The 19,897-nt window shown below is 37.2% G+C and overlaps 1 protein-coding gene across 1 annotated transcript in view; it reads right to left on the bottom strand.

The window, feature by feature from the left end:
* Window positions 1-2,643: 2,643 nt before the first annotated feature.
* LOC117331921 (F-box DNA helicase 1-like) overlaps window positions 2,644-19,897 on the bottom strand; it is a 28,938-nt gene continuing 11,684 nt past the window's right edge. Inside the window, exons 9-21 of the mRNA XM_033890911.1 lie at window positions 19,636-19,725; window positions 18,772-19,000; window positions 16,989-17,151; window positions 13,636-13,772; window positions 12,675-12,774; window positions 11,373-11,497; window positions 11,145-11,220; window positions 10,448-10,636; window positions 9,467-9,592; window positions 8,955-9,061; window positions 7,187-7,312; window positions 2,875-5,002; window positions 2,644-2,744 (exon numbers count right to left, since the gene is read on the bottom strand). Coding sequence (XP_033746802.1) covers window positions 4,859-5,002; window positions 7,187-7,312; window positions 8,955-9,061; window positions 9,467-9,592; window positions 10,448-10,636; window positions 11,145-11,220; window positions 11,373-11,497; window positions 12,675-12,774; window positions 13,636-13,772; window positions 16,989-17,151; window positions 18,772-19,000; window positions 19,636-19,725 — 1,612 coding nt within the window. The 3' untranslated portion in view covers window positions 2,644-2,744; window positions 2,875-4,858. The remainder of the gene's footprint in view (window positions 2,745-2,874; window positions 5,003-7,186; window positions 7,313-8,954; window positions 9,062-9,466; window positions 9,593-10,447; window positions 10,637-11,144; window positions 11,221-11,372; window positions 11,498-12,674; window positions 12,775-13,635; window positions 13,773-16,988; window positions 17,152-18,771; window positions 19,001-19,635; window positions 19,726-19,897) is intronic.

Genomic DNA, 19,897 nt, shown 5'->3' with positions numbered 1-19,897 from the left:
GGTATATCTTGTGTTATGTGTTATTTCCCCATTGTCCTGTACATGCTTTCTTTACTGACACTATCTTCAATATAGTGAAGTAGGTCAATTAATTAGAAGCTCAAGCAGAATGACTACAGTTTGGTGAGTTTCTACACAATCCCGTTCACACAGAAACCACACTGGTAGTGATGCTCAAGCAAAGGGCAGGTAACTTGTATCAATATCTTAGAAACGCTTCAAAACATGTACCCCGATTATAGGGTTTAACTCTCTTTATCATTCTATACAAACGCATAAATTACCTAAAAATATCCATAAGGAATCCTATTGATTTAACTATATTTCATATGGTAAAAATGGCAGAAGGGTAAGGAATGCCGATTTTTTGAAAAACTGAAACATGAATATTACCGTGATTCCGGCCGAGTCAAACAACTTGACCATACTGGCTGTATTACTTAAGTCATTTCTGATTTTTTTGGTATATAAAAATATGCATGACAATCCCGGGAAACACGTGAAAATGTCATTTATTTGAGACGGGGGTCTCTGAACAAAATCGTAAAATCAAAGATGGCGGTCGAAAGTAGCGCCGAGAGACCCCGATCTAGGCGGTACACAACACACATTTTCTCTGTAGTTTTGTATGGATTCCATTAGTTTGAATTACTCAAAAACAAAGCAAATAAATTTAAGCATCAATATTAAACAAATGAAACGTTTACAATAACAGATGAAGACACCATTTCTTTGATGAAGACTCGACGTATGTCGAAGTCAACTTGACCTAGTTTTGAATGTACGCATTTACAGTAACTTATTCTTTGTGTAGACTGCAGTTTATCACATACTGTACCAACATTACTATCATTTGTTTATATAAAAAACACAATTAATTAAATTGTGTTATAGCTACACCTAGGTGTTACCTCGTTGAAGATATTTGAATCTATATACTTTCAGTTTCACTTTTTAAAAATTTAAGAAGGGGAGTAAATTCCACTTAAAAGGCCAATTTATAAAAAGTGAAACTGAAAGTATATAGATTCAAATATCTTCAACGAAGTAACACCTACTTACATAACAAGAGATCCCAGAGGGATCTTGGCGCCCACCATTGAATGATCTTTATAGGTTCCATGTCAGATTGAACTTTTCTCTACTTTTCCCTTCCTCTAAGTCTTACTAATCTGTGTAAATTCAGAAACAGCCCTCTAGTACTTTTCAAACAATTGAACCTATATATAAAATTAAAGATTTAGCGATAATGGCTGTCTGTTGTTTTCGGATTGGTCCCAAAATGCAACACCAGGAACCAAGGGGAACCTACATATGAAATTTGAGAAAGATCCCTTCAGTACCTTCTGTAAAATAGCGATAACAAACTTCAATTGTCAAAATCCAAGATGGCTGCCTGTCGGCCATGTTGTTTTCCTATTGGTCCCAAGATGCAATATGCAGAACTACAGACCAAGGGGAACTTATAAAAATGTTTGAGAAAGATCCCTTCAGTACTTTCTGAAAAATAGCGATAATAAGTTTCAATTGTCAAAATCTAAGATGGCTACCTGTCGGCCATGTTGTTTTATGATTAGTCTCAAAATGCAATATGCATAACTAGGCACCGAGGGGAACCTAAATATGAAAATTTGAGAAAGATCCCTTCAGTATTTTCTGAGAAATAGCGATAACAAACTTCAATTGTCAAAATCCAAGATGGCTGCCTGTCGGCCATGTTGTTTTCCGATAGGTCTCAAAATGCAATAAGCATAACTAGGCACCAAGGGAAACCTACATATGAAATTTGAGAAAGATCCCTTCAGTACTTTCTCAGAAATAGCGATAACAAACTTCAATTGTCAAAATCCAAGATGGCTGCCTGTCAGCCATGTTGTTTTCCGATTGGTCTCAAAATGCAATATGCATAACTAGGCACCAAGGGGAATCTACATTTGAAATTTGAGAAAGATCCCTTCAGTACTTTCTCAGAAATAGCGATAACAAACTTCAATTGTCAAAATCCAAGATGGCTGCCTGTCGGCCATGTTGTTTTCCGATAGGTCTCAAAATGCAATATGCATAACTAGGCACCAAGGGGAATCTACATATGAAATTTGAGAAAGATCCCTTCAGTACTTTCTCAGAAATAGCGATAACAAACTTCAATTGTCAAAATCCAAGATGGCTGCCTGTCGGCCATGTTGTTTTCCGATTGGTCTCAAAATGCAATATGCATAACTAGGCACCAAGGGGAACCTACATATGAAATTTGAGAAAGATCCCTTCAGTGCTTTCTCAGAAATAGCGATAACAAACTTCAATTGTCAAAATCCAAGATGGCTGCCTGTCGGCCATGTTGTTTTCCGATTGGTCTCAAAATGCAATATGCATAACTAGGCACCAAGGGGAGCCTACATATGAAATTTGAGAAAGATCCCTTCAGTACTTTCTCAGAAATAGCGATAACAAACTTCAATTGTCAAAATCCAAGATGGCTGCCTGTCGGCCATGTTGTTTTACGATTGGTCTCAAAATGCAATATGCATAACTAGGCACCAAGGGGAACCCACATATGAAATTTGAGAAAGATCCCTTCAGTACTTTCTGAGGATTAGCGATAACAAGAATTGTTTACGGACGGACGGAGGGACGGACGGACGGACGGACGGACGGACGGACGACGGACCACGGACGCAGGGCGATTTGAATAGCCCACCATCTGATGATGGTGGGCTAAAAATCTCATTTTAATAATGACAGTTCTACCATTCTCTCACAACAATAAGGCCAGTGGGCTAAAAACAGACATTTCTTTTGGCATTAACTTTGTAACAACAGGTAACAAGAACAAAATCTTATATTAATACTGACACAATTCTTTTCTCTTTAGACATACACTCTAAATTTCCTCTCCTTCTCTAGTACTCTCTTGTCTATAATACCCTTTCAATCTGAACATACCTCAAACCAGATCACAAAATCAAACAATATACTCATTACAGCAAAGTCTTACATGTCGTATAAAACACAAAAAGTCTAATAAAAAAGTTTCTGAATCACATTGGGTAATGCAATTTTTGTATCTGTGACATAAATGTCTGAAAGTACTATTTCAATGGAATATGACCAACTAGTACCAAACTGTAAGTCTGTTCAAACAGACACCACCAAGTTTATACCAGGGTAATTGTTTAAACTGCTATACATGGTAACTAAAAAGCAGTATCAACATCACTGAACTATTCTCAACAGAAACATTTTCATCTACACACTAATAAATATACTTCTCAACAGAAACATTAACATCTACGTAATATATACACACTAATAAATATACATTTCTAATATCTACATAACATCATAAATAAAAACATTTCTCATCAACATAACATATTCCACAAAATCCCGGATTAAACCTACACTACATCAATAGGAAATGTACTGTAAACAATACAGAAATCATTTAGGAGCACATTTTTACTTGATACTAAGTTGACTGTCGTTGGTCCCTCATTAATTAACAGCTACTGTAGGTTATGTAATGACGGGTCTCATCGTTAATTAACAGCTACTGCAGGTTATGTAATGACGGGTCTCATCGTTAATTAACAGCTACTGCAGGTTATGTAATGACGGGTCTCATCGTTAATTAACAGCTACTGCAGGTTATGTAATGACGGGTCTCATCGTTAATTAACAGCTACTGCAGGTTATGTAATGACGTGTCTCATCGTTAATTAACAGCTACTGCAGGTTATGTAATGACGAGTCTCATCATTAATTAACAGCTACTGCAGGTTATGTAATGACGGGTCTCATCGTTAATTAACAGCTACTGCAGGTTATGTAATGACGAGTCTCATCGTTAATTAACAGCTACTGCAGGTTATGTAATGACGAGTCTCATCGTTAATTAACAGGTTATGTAATGACGGGTCTCATCGTTAATTAACAGCTACTGCAGGTTATGTAATGACGGGTCCCATCGTTAATTAACAGCTACTGCAGGTTATGTAATGACGGGTCTCATCGTTAATTAACAGCTACTGCAGGTTATGTAATGACGGGTCTCATCGTTAATTAACAGCTACTGCAGGTTATGTAATGACGGGTCTCATCGTTAATTAACAGCTACTGCAGGTTATGTAATGACGGGTCTCATCGTTAATTAACAGCTACTGCAGGTTATGTAATGACGAGTCTCATCGTTAATTAACAGCTACTGCAGGTTATGTAATGACGGGTCTCATCGTTAATTAACAGGTTATGTAATGACGGGTCTCATCGTTAATTAACAGCTACAGTACTGCAGGTTATGTAATGACGAGTCTCATCAGCAGTCTACACTTATCTAATCAATGTAACATTTTCATACAGAAGACAGTTCCCTCTTAAACTGGTTGACATTTTCCCAGAACCTTTTATTGTCAAGAAGCTTTCCTCAAATCATTACTAGCTGATGTCTATTTGGAATGTTTGTGATCTGTATTCTTAACACAAATGTCTGTTTTGATGATCATTCCTATTCTGTACTACGAACACGTACACAAATGTCTGATTGATCGTTCCTATTCTGTACTACGAACACATACACAAATGTCTGATTGATCGTTCCTATTCTGTATTATGAACACAAATGTCTGTTTTGAATGTTCCTTTTCTGTACTACGAACACAAATGTCTGTTTTAAATGTTCCTTTTCTGTACTACAAACACAAATGTCTGTTTTAAATGTTCCTTTTCTGTATTATGAACACAAATGTCTGTTTTGATCGCTCCTATTCTCTCTCTTCTTTAACACAATGTTAAATCCTTCCAGTTTTCGTAAACATTTAATTGTTCTCTGGTTATAGCATGCCCACTTTCTATAGGCCCGTCATATATTCCTCCTCGATTCCTCGTATTCCTCCTCTTTTTTGCGGTCCTCAGCGGTGGTACCAAGGAGTCCGTCCCACAGGGTGTTTTCCACTTTAATACTCCCTGGACTATATACTCCACCTGCGATGGTTGTACCATTGCTCTGAAAATAGTAAACACTGTTGTAATTCTGGACCAGTTATGGCAGTAATCAATTTTCATTCTTGAATTGTTTAATAAGAAGATATTAATGGTCTTGTGTACAAATATAACGTGCACAGGGGGTATAACAGAGCAGTAAGTCAAGTGCTGACCCTGCTTAATGTTGCTCAACTTTTACACATAGGCATGACACTCAACCACGGTTTGGTGATTCTTTACGGCTTCTCCATGTAAAATGTCACAAAGTTCCAACCAGTGTAAAAAATATGCCAACAGGAACAAAAAGATGCCATTATCAATAAGTCAAAACATGTATTAAAAGAAACTATTATCAGCTAGTGCAAAACAGGTATCAAAAGATACCATTAACTATAAGTCAAAACAGGTATCAAAAGATACCATTAACTATAAGTCAAAACAGGTATCAAAAGGTACCATTAACTATAAGTCAAAACAGGTATCAAAAGATACCATTAACTATAAGTCAAAACAGGTATCAAAAGATACCATTATCAGTTAGTCAAAACAGGTATCAAAAGATACCATTAACTATAATTCAAAACAGGTATCAAAAGGTACCATTAACTATAATTCAAAACAGGTATCAAAAGATACCATTATCAGTTAGTCAAAACAGGTATCAAAAGATACCATTATCTATAAGTCAAAACAGGTATCAAAAGATACCATTATCAGTTAGTCAAAACAGGTATCAAAAGATACCATTAACTATAAGTCAAAACAGGTATCAAAAGATACCATTATCTATAAGTCAAAACAGGTATCAAAAGATACCATTATCAGTTAGTCAAAACAGGTATCAAAAGGTACCATTAACTATAAGTCAAAACAGGTATCAAAAGATACAGTGTTCGAAAGTAAAGGTGGTCCGATGGCCCGAGGCCACAGAAAATCTGATCGGTCTATGTAAAAATTCATTGTGTTGGACCGATTGGCTATGCAATTTTTCAGTCTTGATATTAAATTTTCCTCATGACACATGATAACAAAATCTTTCCTTGTCTTTTGACTAATGATCCAGTAATAAATGAGCTCAAAATAAAAGTAAATCTTCCGAGAAAAGCGCGTCAGCAGGGTGTATTTGCTTCAAGCGTCTGAGTGATTTGACACCGAACGATGCAAGCGTTTGCATGACGCAGTTATTCAAAACAACATGGCGCACATGTTAAAGTATTATGAAGGTGCTAAACCAAATACGAAGCAAAAACATTCCTCTGCTTATTCCTCGGCGACACAGTTACATGCTAAACGAAAGGCATATGACGACAACACCAGAGAAAGGACTTTTCAACGCCACTGGCTTGTTGGAAGAGACTGGTTATGTTACGAGGTCGAGGACAACGTGATGAAATGTAGGTACTGTTGTGAAAAGAAAAATAAGCATGGTACGGGAAATTCGCTGTCCCAGATCACATTCACCAAAGTGTTAAAGGAAGCGGCTGCGGTTGAGCTTTAGCTTGAGCACGAAACGGTCTAAGAAATAAAATTTAAAAAAGAACTGATTAACAATCACAAATAAAAATCTTATTAACAATTACAATTGATTCTCATTTTTTTATTTCATTAACGACATTGCAATTATTTCACAATAAGTTTAACGACTATCACTCTGCTACTAAAAAGCATGTTGTAAAAAATGGGTCTATGGAAAAATTACTTGGGCTATGGAATTTCAGTTTTCTGTAGACCTATTGTCTATGGAGAATTCAGAGTTACTTTCAGACACTGAAGATACCATTATCTATAAGTCAAAACAGATATCAAAAGATACCATTATCAACAAGCATAGTCGGGATTGCTAAAGCCATACATGTCCCCTAACGGCCCCTGCTAAAAATAGTAACAGTGATCTTGACACAAAAACTCTAAAACTCAAACTTTATCATTGTGTGAAGCTTGATCAAAGTCCTTCAAATAATGAAGCTGCTAGTCTAAGAGTGCTGACAAAAGTTTCCATTACATATGTACAAGACAGAGAAAACCTATAGTACCCCCATTTCACAGGTAGGGGACCTATATGTCAAAACTAGCATCAAAAGATACCGTTTTCAATAAGTCAGATAATGTTATCATAGAATTAATCTTATTTGGTCCAGTTCTTAATACACAGTATCAATTATTGAAGAAACAAGAATTATAACAAGAAACATGACTGTTTTCTCACCAATTTCACATCCCTTTTCTGTAATGTCAATGCATATGGCTTAAACTCGGATCCAGTTTTCATGCATGTGAATGCCACACCTTTATCTTTCAACACTGAGCTCAACACTGGATACTCAAATGCACACTGAAACAAATTTTTCCAACTAGAAATGAAAAAACATCTTAAAATATACAAACTCTGGAGACAGTGCATTTTAATTTCTGATATTTCACTGGTAAACAATAATGTTACATGTCATATACATCACTGGTATGGTTAGCATATCAGTAAAATCAGAAATTACAAATCAATAAAACATATACAGTGTATTTGTTATTTCCCTGCATCTCTCTCCTGTTCCATTTCCCAGCTGTTTTATAATTATGTGTGTATGTCATGGCTATTACATTTTTGTGTAATATTGTGAGGATATACTGTAAATCACTTAAATCACAGGAATACATATTGTAGTTTATTTCACGAACTTACTTCTTCAGGTATATTTGCGAATACATTAATTCACTACCAGTTACCACTGATCCAGAAATGACCCTATAGAAACATGTACTCTTACATTGGTATTGGATAGGATCATATTGGCTGCCATTTTGTTAACAAGATTCATGTTACTATGGCTGAAAAGTCAAGTGATTAGGTCATGTCATAAATACTTCAGTACGGGCTAGCTCGCAAAGACAAAAAGAAACCTACGAATGTGAATGCTCTAAATGCTTTTATGCTTGCAGAATAAGGCAAATTGTTTTCAAGCTAACCGAAATAAATGGACTTAAAAACTCACCATTGATTCACATTGTCTGAAGGACGATATGCCAGACTTGTTTGTGCAGTGTTTAACAATATGCTTCATTAAGTTTATATAATTATACTAATTACTTTGTATACAGTAATCGTCCAAGTGGTAATGTCTCTAATGTTTTTCCTACTGCTTGTTATGTAATTTAATAAAATGAATATTAAGCATTCTATAAACTAGGTAAATATTTAGCATCTTTCCAACACAAAAATAGCAATAAGGTTTTCCAACTTTATTGTGGCACACACGGGCTGTACAATTCTACAGTTGGAATATGGGGATATCACTTAAAAGTACAGAGTTCTAAAAAGTCTGAAAACAAACGCAAATGACCACGAAAACAATTAATGATAACGATAGATTCAACATGGATGTCATCATAGCCAGTTTTTATTTTTGTACAAATAATCGCCAGGGATTTGAATTTATGATTGACTTTCATCATTTATTAACGTGAAAATAAATCCCCTGCAAAATATGAGTGATTTACAGTATATGTAGGTCAGGACTACCTCAATGTTGTGTTATTGTTGACGAGTGCTTTTGAAACTGTTTGATCATCATATCTAAGAAATATGTCACAGATTGAGACTTAAGAATTGAATTGAAACAGTTCATGTGGACAGTTCGTATTGGGAAGTTCCTTGGAGTGCCTTTGATCAGTTAGTTGGTACGTACATTCGTTGACGAGCTCCCAACTTTGGACTCCTCCCCAACCTTTCATTGGTTAATGAACACAAGCGTTATTGCCATGTAGAAGGTAAGTGACTACTAAAAGACCTAGAGCTATATCCAGCCTACTTATCTGAGGCGGAATAACAGCCAATGGCTGGCCATCAACAATTTCATCATCAGACTTCATAATCAATTACCTATGAGGTAGCTTTAGCCTCATAGGAAATTGTCAACCCAGACCATTTAAATCAACTAGCCTTGCGTCAGCAGTAAGAGTATGCTGAGATGATTACATACCCCGGCCCTCTGTATCAGCTTGGTCAGGGTGGGTGACATGATGAGAGCATTCTTAGCCCGAGTTACTGCTACATACAACAGGTTACTCTCGTCCTCACTCGGCAAACCTGAAAATATCTCCTCTTTTACATATATCCTCACTAGACCAGCCTGAAAATATCACCTCCATTATATATTAATATTCTCACTTGGAAAACCTGAAAATGTCCCCTCTCATCATAAAATTATTTCTTAACAGGTAGTTCTCTTTCCTTATCAAATATATCAACAGTTCAACATTTTATAGACTTCATTTTATTACTGTATCCACATTCTAAATGTTTTTGGTTATTTTGACAGTTTTTCAAAACTTTCTCTTGACTCTATTTTCAGTTGTGTTTAAACATAATTTTCTTATCTAGATCTTTCTTTGGGGAATTATAATTTGTTTGAAGTAGTTATTTCTGAAAGATGAGGAAACCACATCTCAATATTAAAGATGATTCTTGACATCACAACGACAGTAAACTTACGTAAGGGTGTACCAATGAACTGCTGCTCCAGCTCCTGTAACTGTATATAGGTAACATAGTCATCCGTCAGGTGTACAGTACTGAACTCCAGACCCTTGGACTTATGTGCTGTACTCAGCACCACATCTGTAATAATGTAAGGAATTATATCACCACTATACCAAGTCGACAATATTTGATGTGGAGTAGCATCATTATCAAGTTAGTTTGGATAAAAAGAAATATATGTATATAATTATACAATTAAAATTTAACAGAATCTGTAATCAAGAGTAAAATCATATGATAAAGGAGGGTGCCGACATGGCTTGTACATACTCTACTAGACCGCCAATAATCTCCCACCTCTAGGAGAAAATAAAAGAATTTATAGAGGAGGCTGTTTATTACCAACCTTCCAACCACCAATGTTCAGCATGCAAATTATATACGGAATTGCATGAGACCACTGACTTCAGTAATGTGTTTGACTCATACTACGGGCGATGTCTGTGGGGTTTGCTGTCCCCACAAAGGCACAGTGTTGTGGTTTTCCCCACTATTAGACAGTAACAGACAAGACCATTATATTTTAACCAGTTAATTTGGGCATAAACATCTTTGATTCATTAAATTATGAATTCAGCAATTTCTATTTCTACGTTTTTCCAAAATTTCCATCAACTTTCATACATCAAAGAGGAAGATTTTTCAAAGCAAAAACAAAACAGGAAAAGGAAGAGGGTTTATTCTGAATAAAAGCTTGATCCCAGAAGATTTTATAAGAAGGGGAGGGGGCACATGCTGAGGTTGTTGCTGGTTGAGTACATTGTATTAAATATGATTTCTGTCGCTCAGTTGATGGCATATGCTTCTTTGGCTCTGACAGGAGAAAGCGTCAGATATTATCACAATGCTGGAGACCAGGGTTTGATTCCTGCTCGGGCACTCAATAACAACTTTATGTTTCACGTTAATAATTTATTGAGACCCAGGACGTACCTGCCACTCTTGTGTCACGAATGGTCTTCTTAAGGATTTTATCAATGTAACCTGGAAGATTATGGTGATGTTGTCTGACGATTTTTATCTTGCCCAGGAGGTCGTTGTCCTGAACTTTTGTAGCATATTTCTCCAGTGCAGGGAGGCTGTTGAAGGATCTGACCAGTTTGTGTTCTATTTCTCTCCTCTCTGTCAATAAAATTCATGTGTATTTTATCAAGTAGCCGCTACCTACCAGGTAAAGGCCAGTATTAAAAATATTAACTTATGGAGAAGACTCCAGAAACTAAAACACTCTCAAGTTAGTAAGGGCCTGCTGTGAGGCTATATATTAATAAGCCATCCATCCATAATGCTGAGGTTGACATCCAAGATTTAGACTTCAACATTATACATGTACTATGATGTGTCTCACTTCCTTCCACCTCCATATTTGCTAGGCGAACAGAAATGTAAATACTCATTTGTTATCTTTGATTTGTTTTTAAACTTAAACACACCAACTCACTTACAGTCAGTCATTGTCAGAAATCCACTTTTATCCATGACCTTTGTAGTCAGTGACCTTGATCTATTGTCAATTGACTCCTTGTTAAATTCTGACTATGCTTCATATTGTCATAATAAGTTCATCAGTGAAAAGATAAAAAAATTTACCCCGGACATTTGACAAGATAAAATGCCAGCCAAGACTCACCTTTCTTCCTTTGTTCTGGGGTTAACAACAGACAGTATATGTCCATGATCATTCCAAAACCAAACCCATCTGTGCCCTGAAATAAAGTGAAGTTTGAATTGTTTAATTTACAAATTGTGTTAGGCACACTACCCGGCAGATTTATTTTATTTTTTTGTACAAAATAAGTTACACCAGATATGATAAAGGCGGTATCAAACAAGGTAATATCGGTACATCAGTACTTACACCAACAAATGCCACCTTATCCTCGGTGTTCTCATGACAACACCTCTTCACAGCTTCATTAAACAGTGTAAAGTTACACCTGGTCAGGACAGCTAGTTGACCAACTTGTTCTCCTAAAACTTGACCTGTAACAAAATATTCCATATGATGAGTCAAACTACCCCTAACATGTCTGTACAGCTAAGGTAGACTTATGTAATCTGTCCATCCTCAATAACCACCATGTGCACTCACACTTTATCTTTTAATGTCTATACTGCTAGATAGACTAGTGCAATAAGTCCATCCTCAAAAGCCATCACAGTCACCTTACCTCTACATGTCTGTACAGCTAGGTAGAATCACTTAACATGTCCATCCTCAAGTCATTACAATCACCTTATCTCTATATATCTGTACAGCTAGGTAGACTGGTGTAATTTTACCATCCTCAAGTCCTCACTCATCCCTTACCTCTATATATCTGTACAGCTAGGTAGACTGGTGTAACCTGTCCATCCTCAAATGTCATCACTCACACCTTACCTCTACATGTCTGTACAGCTAGGTAGACTGGTGTAATCTGTCCATCCTCAATAGTCATCACTCACACCTTATCTCTACAAGTCTATACAGCTAGGTAGACTGGTGTAATCTGTCCATCCTCAATAGCCATCACTCACACCTTATCTCTACAAGTCTATACAGCTAGGTAGACTGGTGTAATCTGTCCATCCTCAATAGCCATCACTCACACCTTATCTCTACAAGTCTATACAGCTAGGTAGACTGGTGTAACCTGTCCATCCTCAAATGTCATCACTCACACCTTACCTCTACATGTCTGTACAGCTAGGTACATAGATTGGTGTAATTTGCCCATCCTCAAATGTCATCACTCACACCTTATCTCTACAAGTCTATACAGCTAGGTAGATTGGTGTAATTTGCCCATCCTCAAATGTCATCACTCACACCTTACCTCTACATGTCTGTACAGCTAGGTAGACTGGTATAATCTGTCCATCCTCAATAGTCATCACTCATACCTAACCTCTACAAGTCTATACAGCTAGGTAGACTGGTGTAATCTGTCCATCCTCAATAGCCATCACTCACACCTTATCTCTATATGTCTCTCCAGCTAGGTACGTAGATTGGTGTAATTTGCCCATCCTCAAATGTCATCACTCATATCTTACCTCTACTTGTCTGTACAGCTAGGTAGACTGGTGTAATTTGTTTATCCTCAATAACCATCACTCTGTAACCTGACAATTCCTGAAATACTTATACACATAGGTAGAAGTTATTCAAACTTACATGTTTGGCCATTTCCAACCAGTATTTTCTTTTTCTCGTTTTTCAGTAGTTCCAAACAGCAAGCTGCAATTTCTGCAATCTCTGGACCAAACCGGAACGACTGTTTAAGATCAAAATTATGTTCAAGATACTAAACTTCAGTGAAATTACTGTCAATTAATCATAACGATTATACAGTGCAACCTGACTTAACCGGCAACTGACTTAAACATCATCTTATATCACTCAACCATATACATTGGGATGGGGACATGATCCATTGTCTGAGACAGTGATGGGGCCAAGATAACTCAGTCAGTTACAGCGCCCGGTCAAGTAATCTCAGGTGAAGGTCTGAGGTGCATGGTTCAAAGCTCCATACCCATGTCGGTTTGTGTTTCTCAGGAAGCTGAGAAATAGGCCGGTCTGTGCTGTCATGGTTGTGTCCTTGGGCAAGACACTTTACCTTAATTGCTCTGAATGACATGTGACAGGCCTTCTGTATGTTGTTCAATGAGGTAGTCACCAACTACTACTTTGCCTCAAAATGACCATGGGGTGATAAAACCAGCAAACAAACAAACAATCTACCAGAGTGTGTCAGTGAAGTCAGGTTTCACTGCATCATTAAGCTTCATTTACCAACACAAACATTAAGGAATGTACAGCAAAAAGTTTACAGTACTGTCAGTACCTGTGTATATTTTTACCTGGCTTGATTCAGACTTACTTGTGTTTTTTTTCTTCTTGTAATCCGAGTTAATTTGTACATTACGGTGTTGGTCCGAGTATATCTAATATCTATACTAAACTGGGTTTCCCCAAGTACCCTTACCTGTATTTATCTGAGTATATTTTTGTATATTTACATTTACCTGTGTTAGTCCGAGTTTATCTAATATCTATACTAACCTGGATTGACCTGAGTACCTTTACCTTTACCAGTATTCATTAGAGTATAATTATTTATATCTATACTTACCTGTGTCAGGTAGAAGATTGTAGAAGCTTGCACAATCTGCATTGAGTTGATTGCCCCCCTAAAGGAGTAGATCTGCTGGTGTGGGTCCCCGACCAGGATCTTAGAGGTGTTCTGACTGAGCAGGATATCCGATATAGCTATATAAAACAGGTAAAGATGGTGTGGATACAAACTTGATAATAGGTCACACCAAGTGACAGACGACTACCAAATTAGATATGTCCATTAGAGGTATGTCTACACACTGTTAACTTAGTAACTGGTCACTCGGAGTGACAGATGACTACCAAATTGGATATGTCCATTAGAGGTATGTCTACACACTGCTTAGTAACTGGTCACTCGGAGTGACAGATGACTACCAAATTAGATATGTCCATTAGAGGTATGTCTACACACTGTTAACTTAGTAACTGGTCACTCGGAGTGACAGACGACTACCAAATTAGATATGTCCATTAGAGGTATGTCTACACACTGTTAACTTAGTAACTGGTCACTCGGAGTGACAGACGACTACCAAATTAGATATGTCCATTAGATGATATTCTCAAATATTAGCACATTTCAGAATTTTAATAGATAAGCACACTGATGAGTTGGTGCACCAAAGTCACTTTATACAGTAACAGTATATAGAAAGTGTAATTAGCACCATCATCATTGAGCATAATGCTTCTAGAATAAAAATCGCTAAAATAAGACAAGAGGCCCAATGGGCCTGTATCGCTCACCTGGCTCTACAGCGAATTTGCAGTTGATTGAGGTCATTTCTACAGATACTATGCTGATTCAGATAACAACTTTATTCAAATATCAGAGTAAGCTAGGTTTATTCATGTCAATATATTTTCTAGTCCTTCATTCCAGCATTCTATTGGCCTAAGATCGGATCTTGGTGACTCTTAGCTCTGAGCATGCTACAAACAGGCCAAATATCAAGTCCCTTGGCCTCTTGGTTATTGAGAAGAAGTGATTTGAAGATTATAGCCTATTTGACCCCTGTGACCTTGAATGAAGGTCAAGGTCATCTATTTAAACAAACTTGGTAGTCCTTCATCCCAGCATGCTACAGGCCCAATATGAAGTTCCTGGGCCTCTTGGTTATTCAGAAGAAGTCGTTTGAAGATAACAGTATATTTGACCCCTGTGACCTTGAATGAAGGTCAAGGTCATCTATTTGAACAAACTTGGTAGCCCTTCATCCCAGCATGCTACAGGCCCAATATCAAGTCCGTGAGCCTCTTGGCTATTGAGAAGAAGTTGTTTGAAGATTATAGCCTATTTGACCCCTGTGACCTTGAATGAAGGTCAACGTCATTTATTTGAACAAACTAGGTAGGCCTTCATCCCAGCATGCTACAGGCCCAATATCAAGTCCCTGGGCCTCTTGGTTATTGAGAAGAAGTTGTTTGAAGATTATATTCTATTTGACCCCTGTGACCTTGAATGAAGGTCAAGGTCATTTATTTGAACAAACTTGGTAGCCCTCCATCCCAGCATGCTACAGGCCCAATATCAAGTCCCTGGGCCTCTTGGTTATTGAGAAGAAGTTGTTTGAAGATAACAGCATATTTGACCCATGTGACCTTGAATGAGGGTCAAGGTCATTTATTTGAACCAACCTGATTGCCTTTTCCCCAAGCATGCTACAGGCCCAATATCAAGTCCCTGAGCCTCTTGGTTATTCAGAAGAAGTCGTTTGAAGATTATTACCTATTTGACCCATGTGACCTTGAATAAAGGTCAAGGTCATTTATTTGAACAAACTTGGTAGCCCTTCACCCCAGCATGCTACAGGCCCAATATCAAGTCCCTGGGCCTCTTGGTTATTCAGAAGAAGTTGTTTGAAGATTATAGCCTATTTGACCCCTGTGACCTTGAATGAAGGTTAAGGTCATTTATTTGAACAAACTTGGTAGCCCTTCATCCCAGCATGCTACAGGCCCAATATCAAGTCCCTGGGCCTCTTGGCTATTGAGAAGAAGTTGTTTGAAGATTATAGCCTATTTGACCCCTGTGACCTTGAATGAAGGTCAACATCATTTATTTGAACAAACTAGGTAGCCCTTAAATCCCAGCATGCTACAGGCCCAATATCAAGTCCTTGGGCCTCTTGGTTATTGAGAAGAAGTTGTTTGAAGATTATATTCTATTTGATCCCTGTGACCTTGAATGAAGGTCAAGGTCATTTATTTGAACAAACTTGGTAGCCCTCCATCCCAGCATGCTACAGGCCCAATATCAAGTCCCTGGGCCTCTTGGTTATTGAGAAGAAGTTGTTTGAAGATAACAGTATATTTGACCCATGTGACCTTGAATGAAGGTCAAGGTCATTTATTTGAACAAACTTGGTAGCCCTTCACCCCAGCATGCTACAGGCCCAATATCAACTCCCTGGGCCTCTTGGTTATTCAGAAGAAGTTGTTTGAAGAGTATAGCCTATTTGACCAATGTGACCTTGAATGAAGGTCAAGGTCATTTATTTGAACAAACTTGGTAGCCCTTCACCCCAGCATGCTACAGGCCCAATATCAAGTCCCTGGGCCTCTTGGTTATTGAGAAGAAGTTGTTTGAAGAGTATAGCCTATTTGACCAATGTGACCTTGAATGAATGTCAAGGTCATTTATTTGAACAAACTTGGTAGCCCTTCACCCCAGCATGCTACAGGCCCAATATCAAGTCCCTTGGCCTCTTGGTTATTGAGAAGAAGTCGTTTGAAGATTATAGCCTATTTGACCCCTGTGACCTTGAATGAAGGTCAAGGTCATTTATTTGAACAAACTTGGTAGCCCTTCACCTTAGCATGCTACAGGCCCAATATCAAGTCCCTGGGCCTCTTGGTTATTGAGAAGTCGTTTGAAGATTATAGCCTATTTGACCCCTGTGACCTTGAATGAAGGTCAAGGTCATTCATTTGAACAAACTTGGTAGCCCTTCACCCCAGCATGCTACAGGCCCAATATCAAGTCCTTGGGCCTCTTGGTTATTGAGAAGAAGTTGTTTAAATGAAAAAGTTGACGCCGGACGGCCGGACGGACAGACGGCCGGACGGACGGACGGACGGACGGACGACGGACGCCGCACCACGGCATAAGCTCACTTGCCCTTCGGGCAGGTGAGCTAATAACCACTGAAATATGTACATTTACAATACCTTCACATACCTACACCAAAATATCCCAAACAAAAAACAATATATCCAATTAACAGTCTCAAGCTATCTAGATCCTTCAGAAGCCTCCAGAATTGTTTTACACTTTACACTTGACAATGTTTGACTAAGTATTCTGTACAGATGAAGATGTTACAGATGGGGATGTTACAGTGAGGCTGTGGAGAAGGTGTGTACCTGGTGTAAGGTCCTGAGCCTCGTCTATCAGGATACAGTCATAGTGGAGGCGGGGCCGACTCAGCTGGTACAATTTCAGGTATCCATCATGTGATATCGGAACATTCTTATCATTCAGATCCTTCATGCGATTCCACAGGTAAGAGGTGTCATCAACATACATCTGTAATAAGACAGGTATAGATATCCTGATAAAAGTTATCTACAATATGACAGGTATATATATCCTGATAAAGGTTATCTACAATAAGACAGGAAAAGATATCTTGATAAAGGTTATCTGTAACTAACAAGACAGGTATAGATATCTTGATAAAGGTTATCTGTAACTAACAAGACAGGTATAGATATCCTGATAAAGGTTATCTGTAGTAAGACAGGTATAGATATCCTGATAAAGGTTATCTGTAGTAAGACAGGTATATATATCCTGATCAAGGTTATCTGTAGTCAGACAGGTATAGATGTATCCTGATAAAGGTTATCTGTAGTAAAACAGGTATAGATATCCTGATAAAGGTTATCTGTAGTAAGACAGGTATAGATATCCTGATAAAGGTTATCTGTAGTAAGACAGGTATAGATATCTTGATAAAGGTTATCTACAATAAGACAGGTATATATATCCTGATAAAGGTTATCTGTAGTAAGACAGGTATAGATATCTTGATAGAGGTTATCTGTAGTAAGACAGGTACAGATATCTTGATAAAGGTTATCTGTAGTAAGACAGGTATATATATCTTGATAAAGGTTATCTGTAGTAAGACAGGTATATATATCTTGATAAAGGTTATCTGTAATAAGACAGGTATAGATATATATCTTCATAAAGGTTATCTGTAGTAAGACAGGTATATATATCTTGATAAAGGTTATCTGTAGTAAGACAGGTATAGATATCTTGATAAAGGTTATCTGTAGTAAGACAGGTATAGATATCCTGATAAAGGTTATCTGTAGTAAGACAGGTATAGATATCTTGATAAAAGTTATCTACAATAAGACAGGTATAGATATCCTGATAAAGGTTATATCGGTTATAAATAGTTCCAAAGTCAGTTATCAGAATAAGAGTTAGTTGGTCATTCATGTAGGTATTAAATCTGATTACACCACAATTATCATTGACTGAGTGTGACTGGTGTGAATTTTTTTGACTATACAAAAGATGCCCCTAAAAGAGATATTTTATACAATTTAGAAAATTTCTGGCTGTTTTGTTCCTTTTAAGAACACATTCTAATGACTTTTGAATTTATTGTCAGCATGAAAAATATCTTTCCCAGCAATACATAATTAGACTGACTAAATATACAAATCGGGAAACCTGTAACTGAAGGCTCACTGGACAATAAATTATGTACAAAGTGTTTAGTAAATAAGAAAGTGTGTATGCTGTTCACTTATGATTTCTCCTGGGATTGTAATTTCATGACTTTATAATATACACAAAAACTTCCTACTGTTCGGCTAATACAATGCCAACCTGTTATGAAGTAATCAGGGCCATGTGGACATTTGTTATTCATTCGAGCTTGATCTATGAAGAATTTCCACAAATTAAATATCATATGTTTGTTTATACCATATGGTAAATTGAGGCACAAGATTTCTATAAATTAAGAATATATTAAGTAGATGATTTTGTGCAAATTTTATAAAAAGCATCAAATGAAATCCTAACTGGCCTGTAACAAACATTCCTCTTATGAGATCTATGAGTAGTTATCTGTACAAACCTTCCTATAATGGAGATTTATGGGTAGTTAAAAATACAAACCTTCCTCTTAAGGGGATCTATTGGTACCCTATTGCCTGCATCATCAGTTCTGAAGTCTGGTACATGATCTTCAGTTGGAATAGGATCAGCAGATGAAAGGAAAGTATTCAAGGTGTCAAGGACAAACTTGGCCCGTACAAACAAGTTATCTCCCTTCTTATTTTGAATGGTCTGTGTGATGCTGTAAACAGTTGGGCCATTCCCTCTGAACTTTCCAGCGTTTTTGTACCTGAAATATATAAGTAGATAAAATTGATAAATGCTATCACAACAATGCTCTCACAAGGAGACAAACAGGACCATAACTCAGCCTCCCGAAACACACACATTCACCACATGCATGCAACACAGGGGAGGCTACCCTCAAATTACCGTAGTCAGGGCTTTTTCTGGGGTTAGGCCCCATTCTCAATTGAAATTATTTCACATTTAAGCCAAATTCCCAAAATTTGCAGTTCACTCCTGAACAAATCTGTCATAATTCATTGATATTCTTCCAAAAATGAGAAAAAAAGGCCTCTTCCCAAACCAGTTAGAAAAAGCCCTGGAAGTTGCTGAAATGAAGTTGACCAATATCTAACCAAACCTAAACAGGTATTCATATTCCACAATAACCAATAAAGGCTGTGCATGAATCACTTTCTGACATCGTCTGCTACCACTTACACATTGCCATCATACATTTATCTTGTTATATTAAAGAGAAATGATTTTCTGAAACCTTTCTCAGATACAAGTTTGAATTTATATAAAGGAAATAACTGGATCTTGCAAACATTAACAACAATCCTCAGATGATTGACTTTATATATGAAAACTATTCATTTCTAATACATTTTCAATGAAATGGATTTTGTTCCATACCTAAATCCCACTTTGCCAAAGGCCAAAGCATGACCCGTCTTACAGTCGACATTCCGAGGGAACTTGGTCCTCGCATGATCACACACAGACCTAGGTAAGAGAGAAATTTATCATTGATTCCAAGCACATGTACATATAGATACCTATAACAGTTAATGTCTTACCATAAAGCATACAGTATATCTAACATTTGTTGATATAAAGATATAGAAACTCCAATTAAATTAAAATACATATCTTCCACATCAAATTTGTTCTGCAC

Source organism: Pecten maximus, chromosome 7 (genome assembly GCF_902652985.1).
Source record: "Pecten maximus chromosome 7, xPecMax1.1, whole genome shotgun sequence".
Lineage (NCBI taxonomy): Eukaryota > Metazoa > Mollusca > Bivalvia > Pectinida > Pectinidae > Pecten > Pecten maximus.
This window is presented reverse-complemented; position numbering and strand designations above follow the sequence as displayed.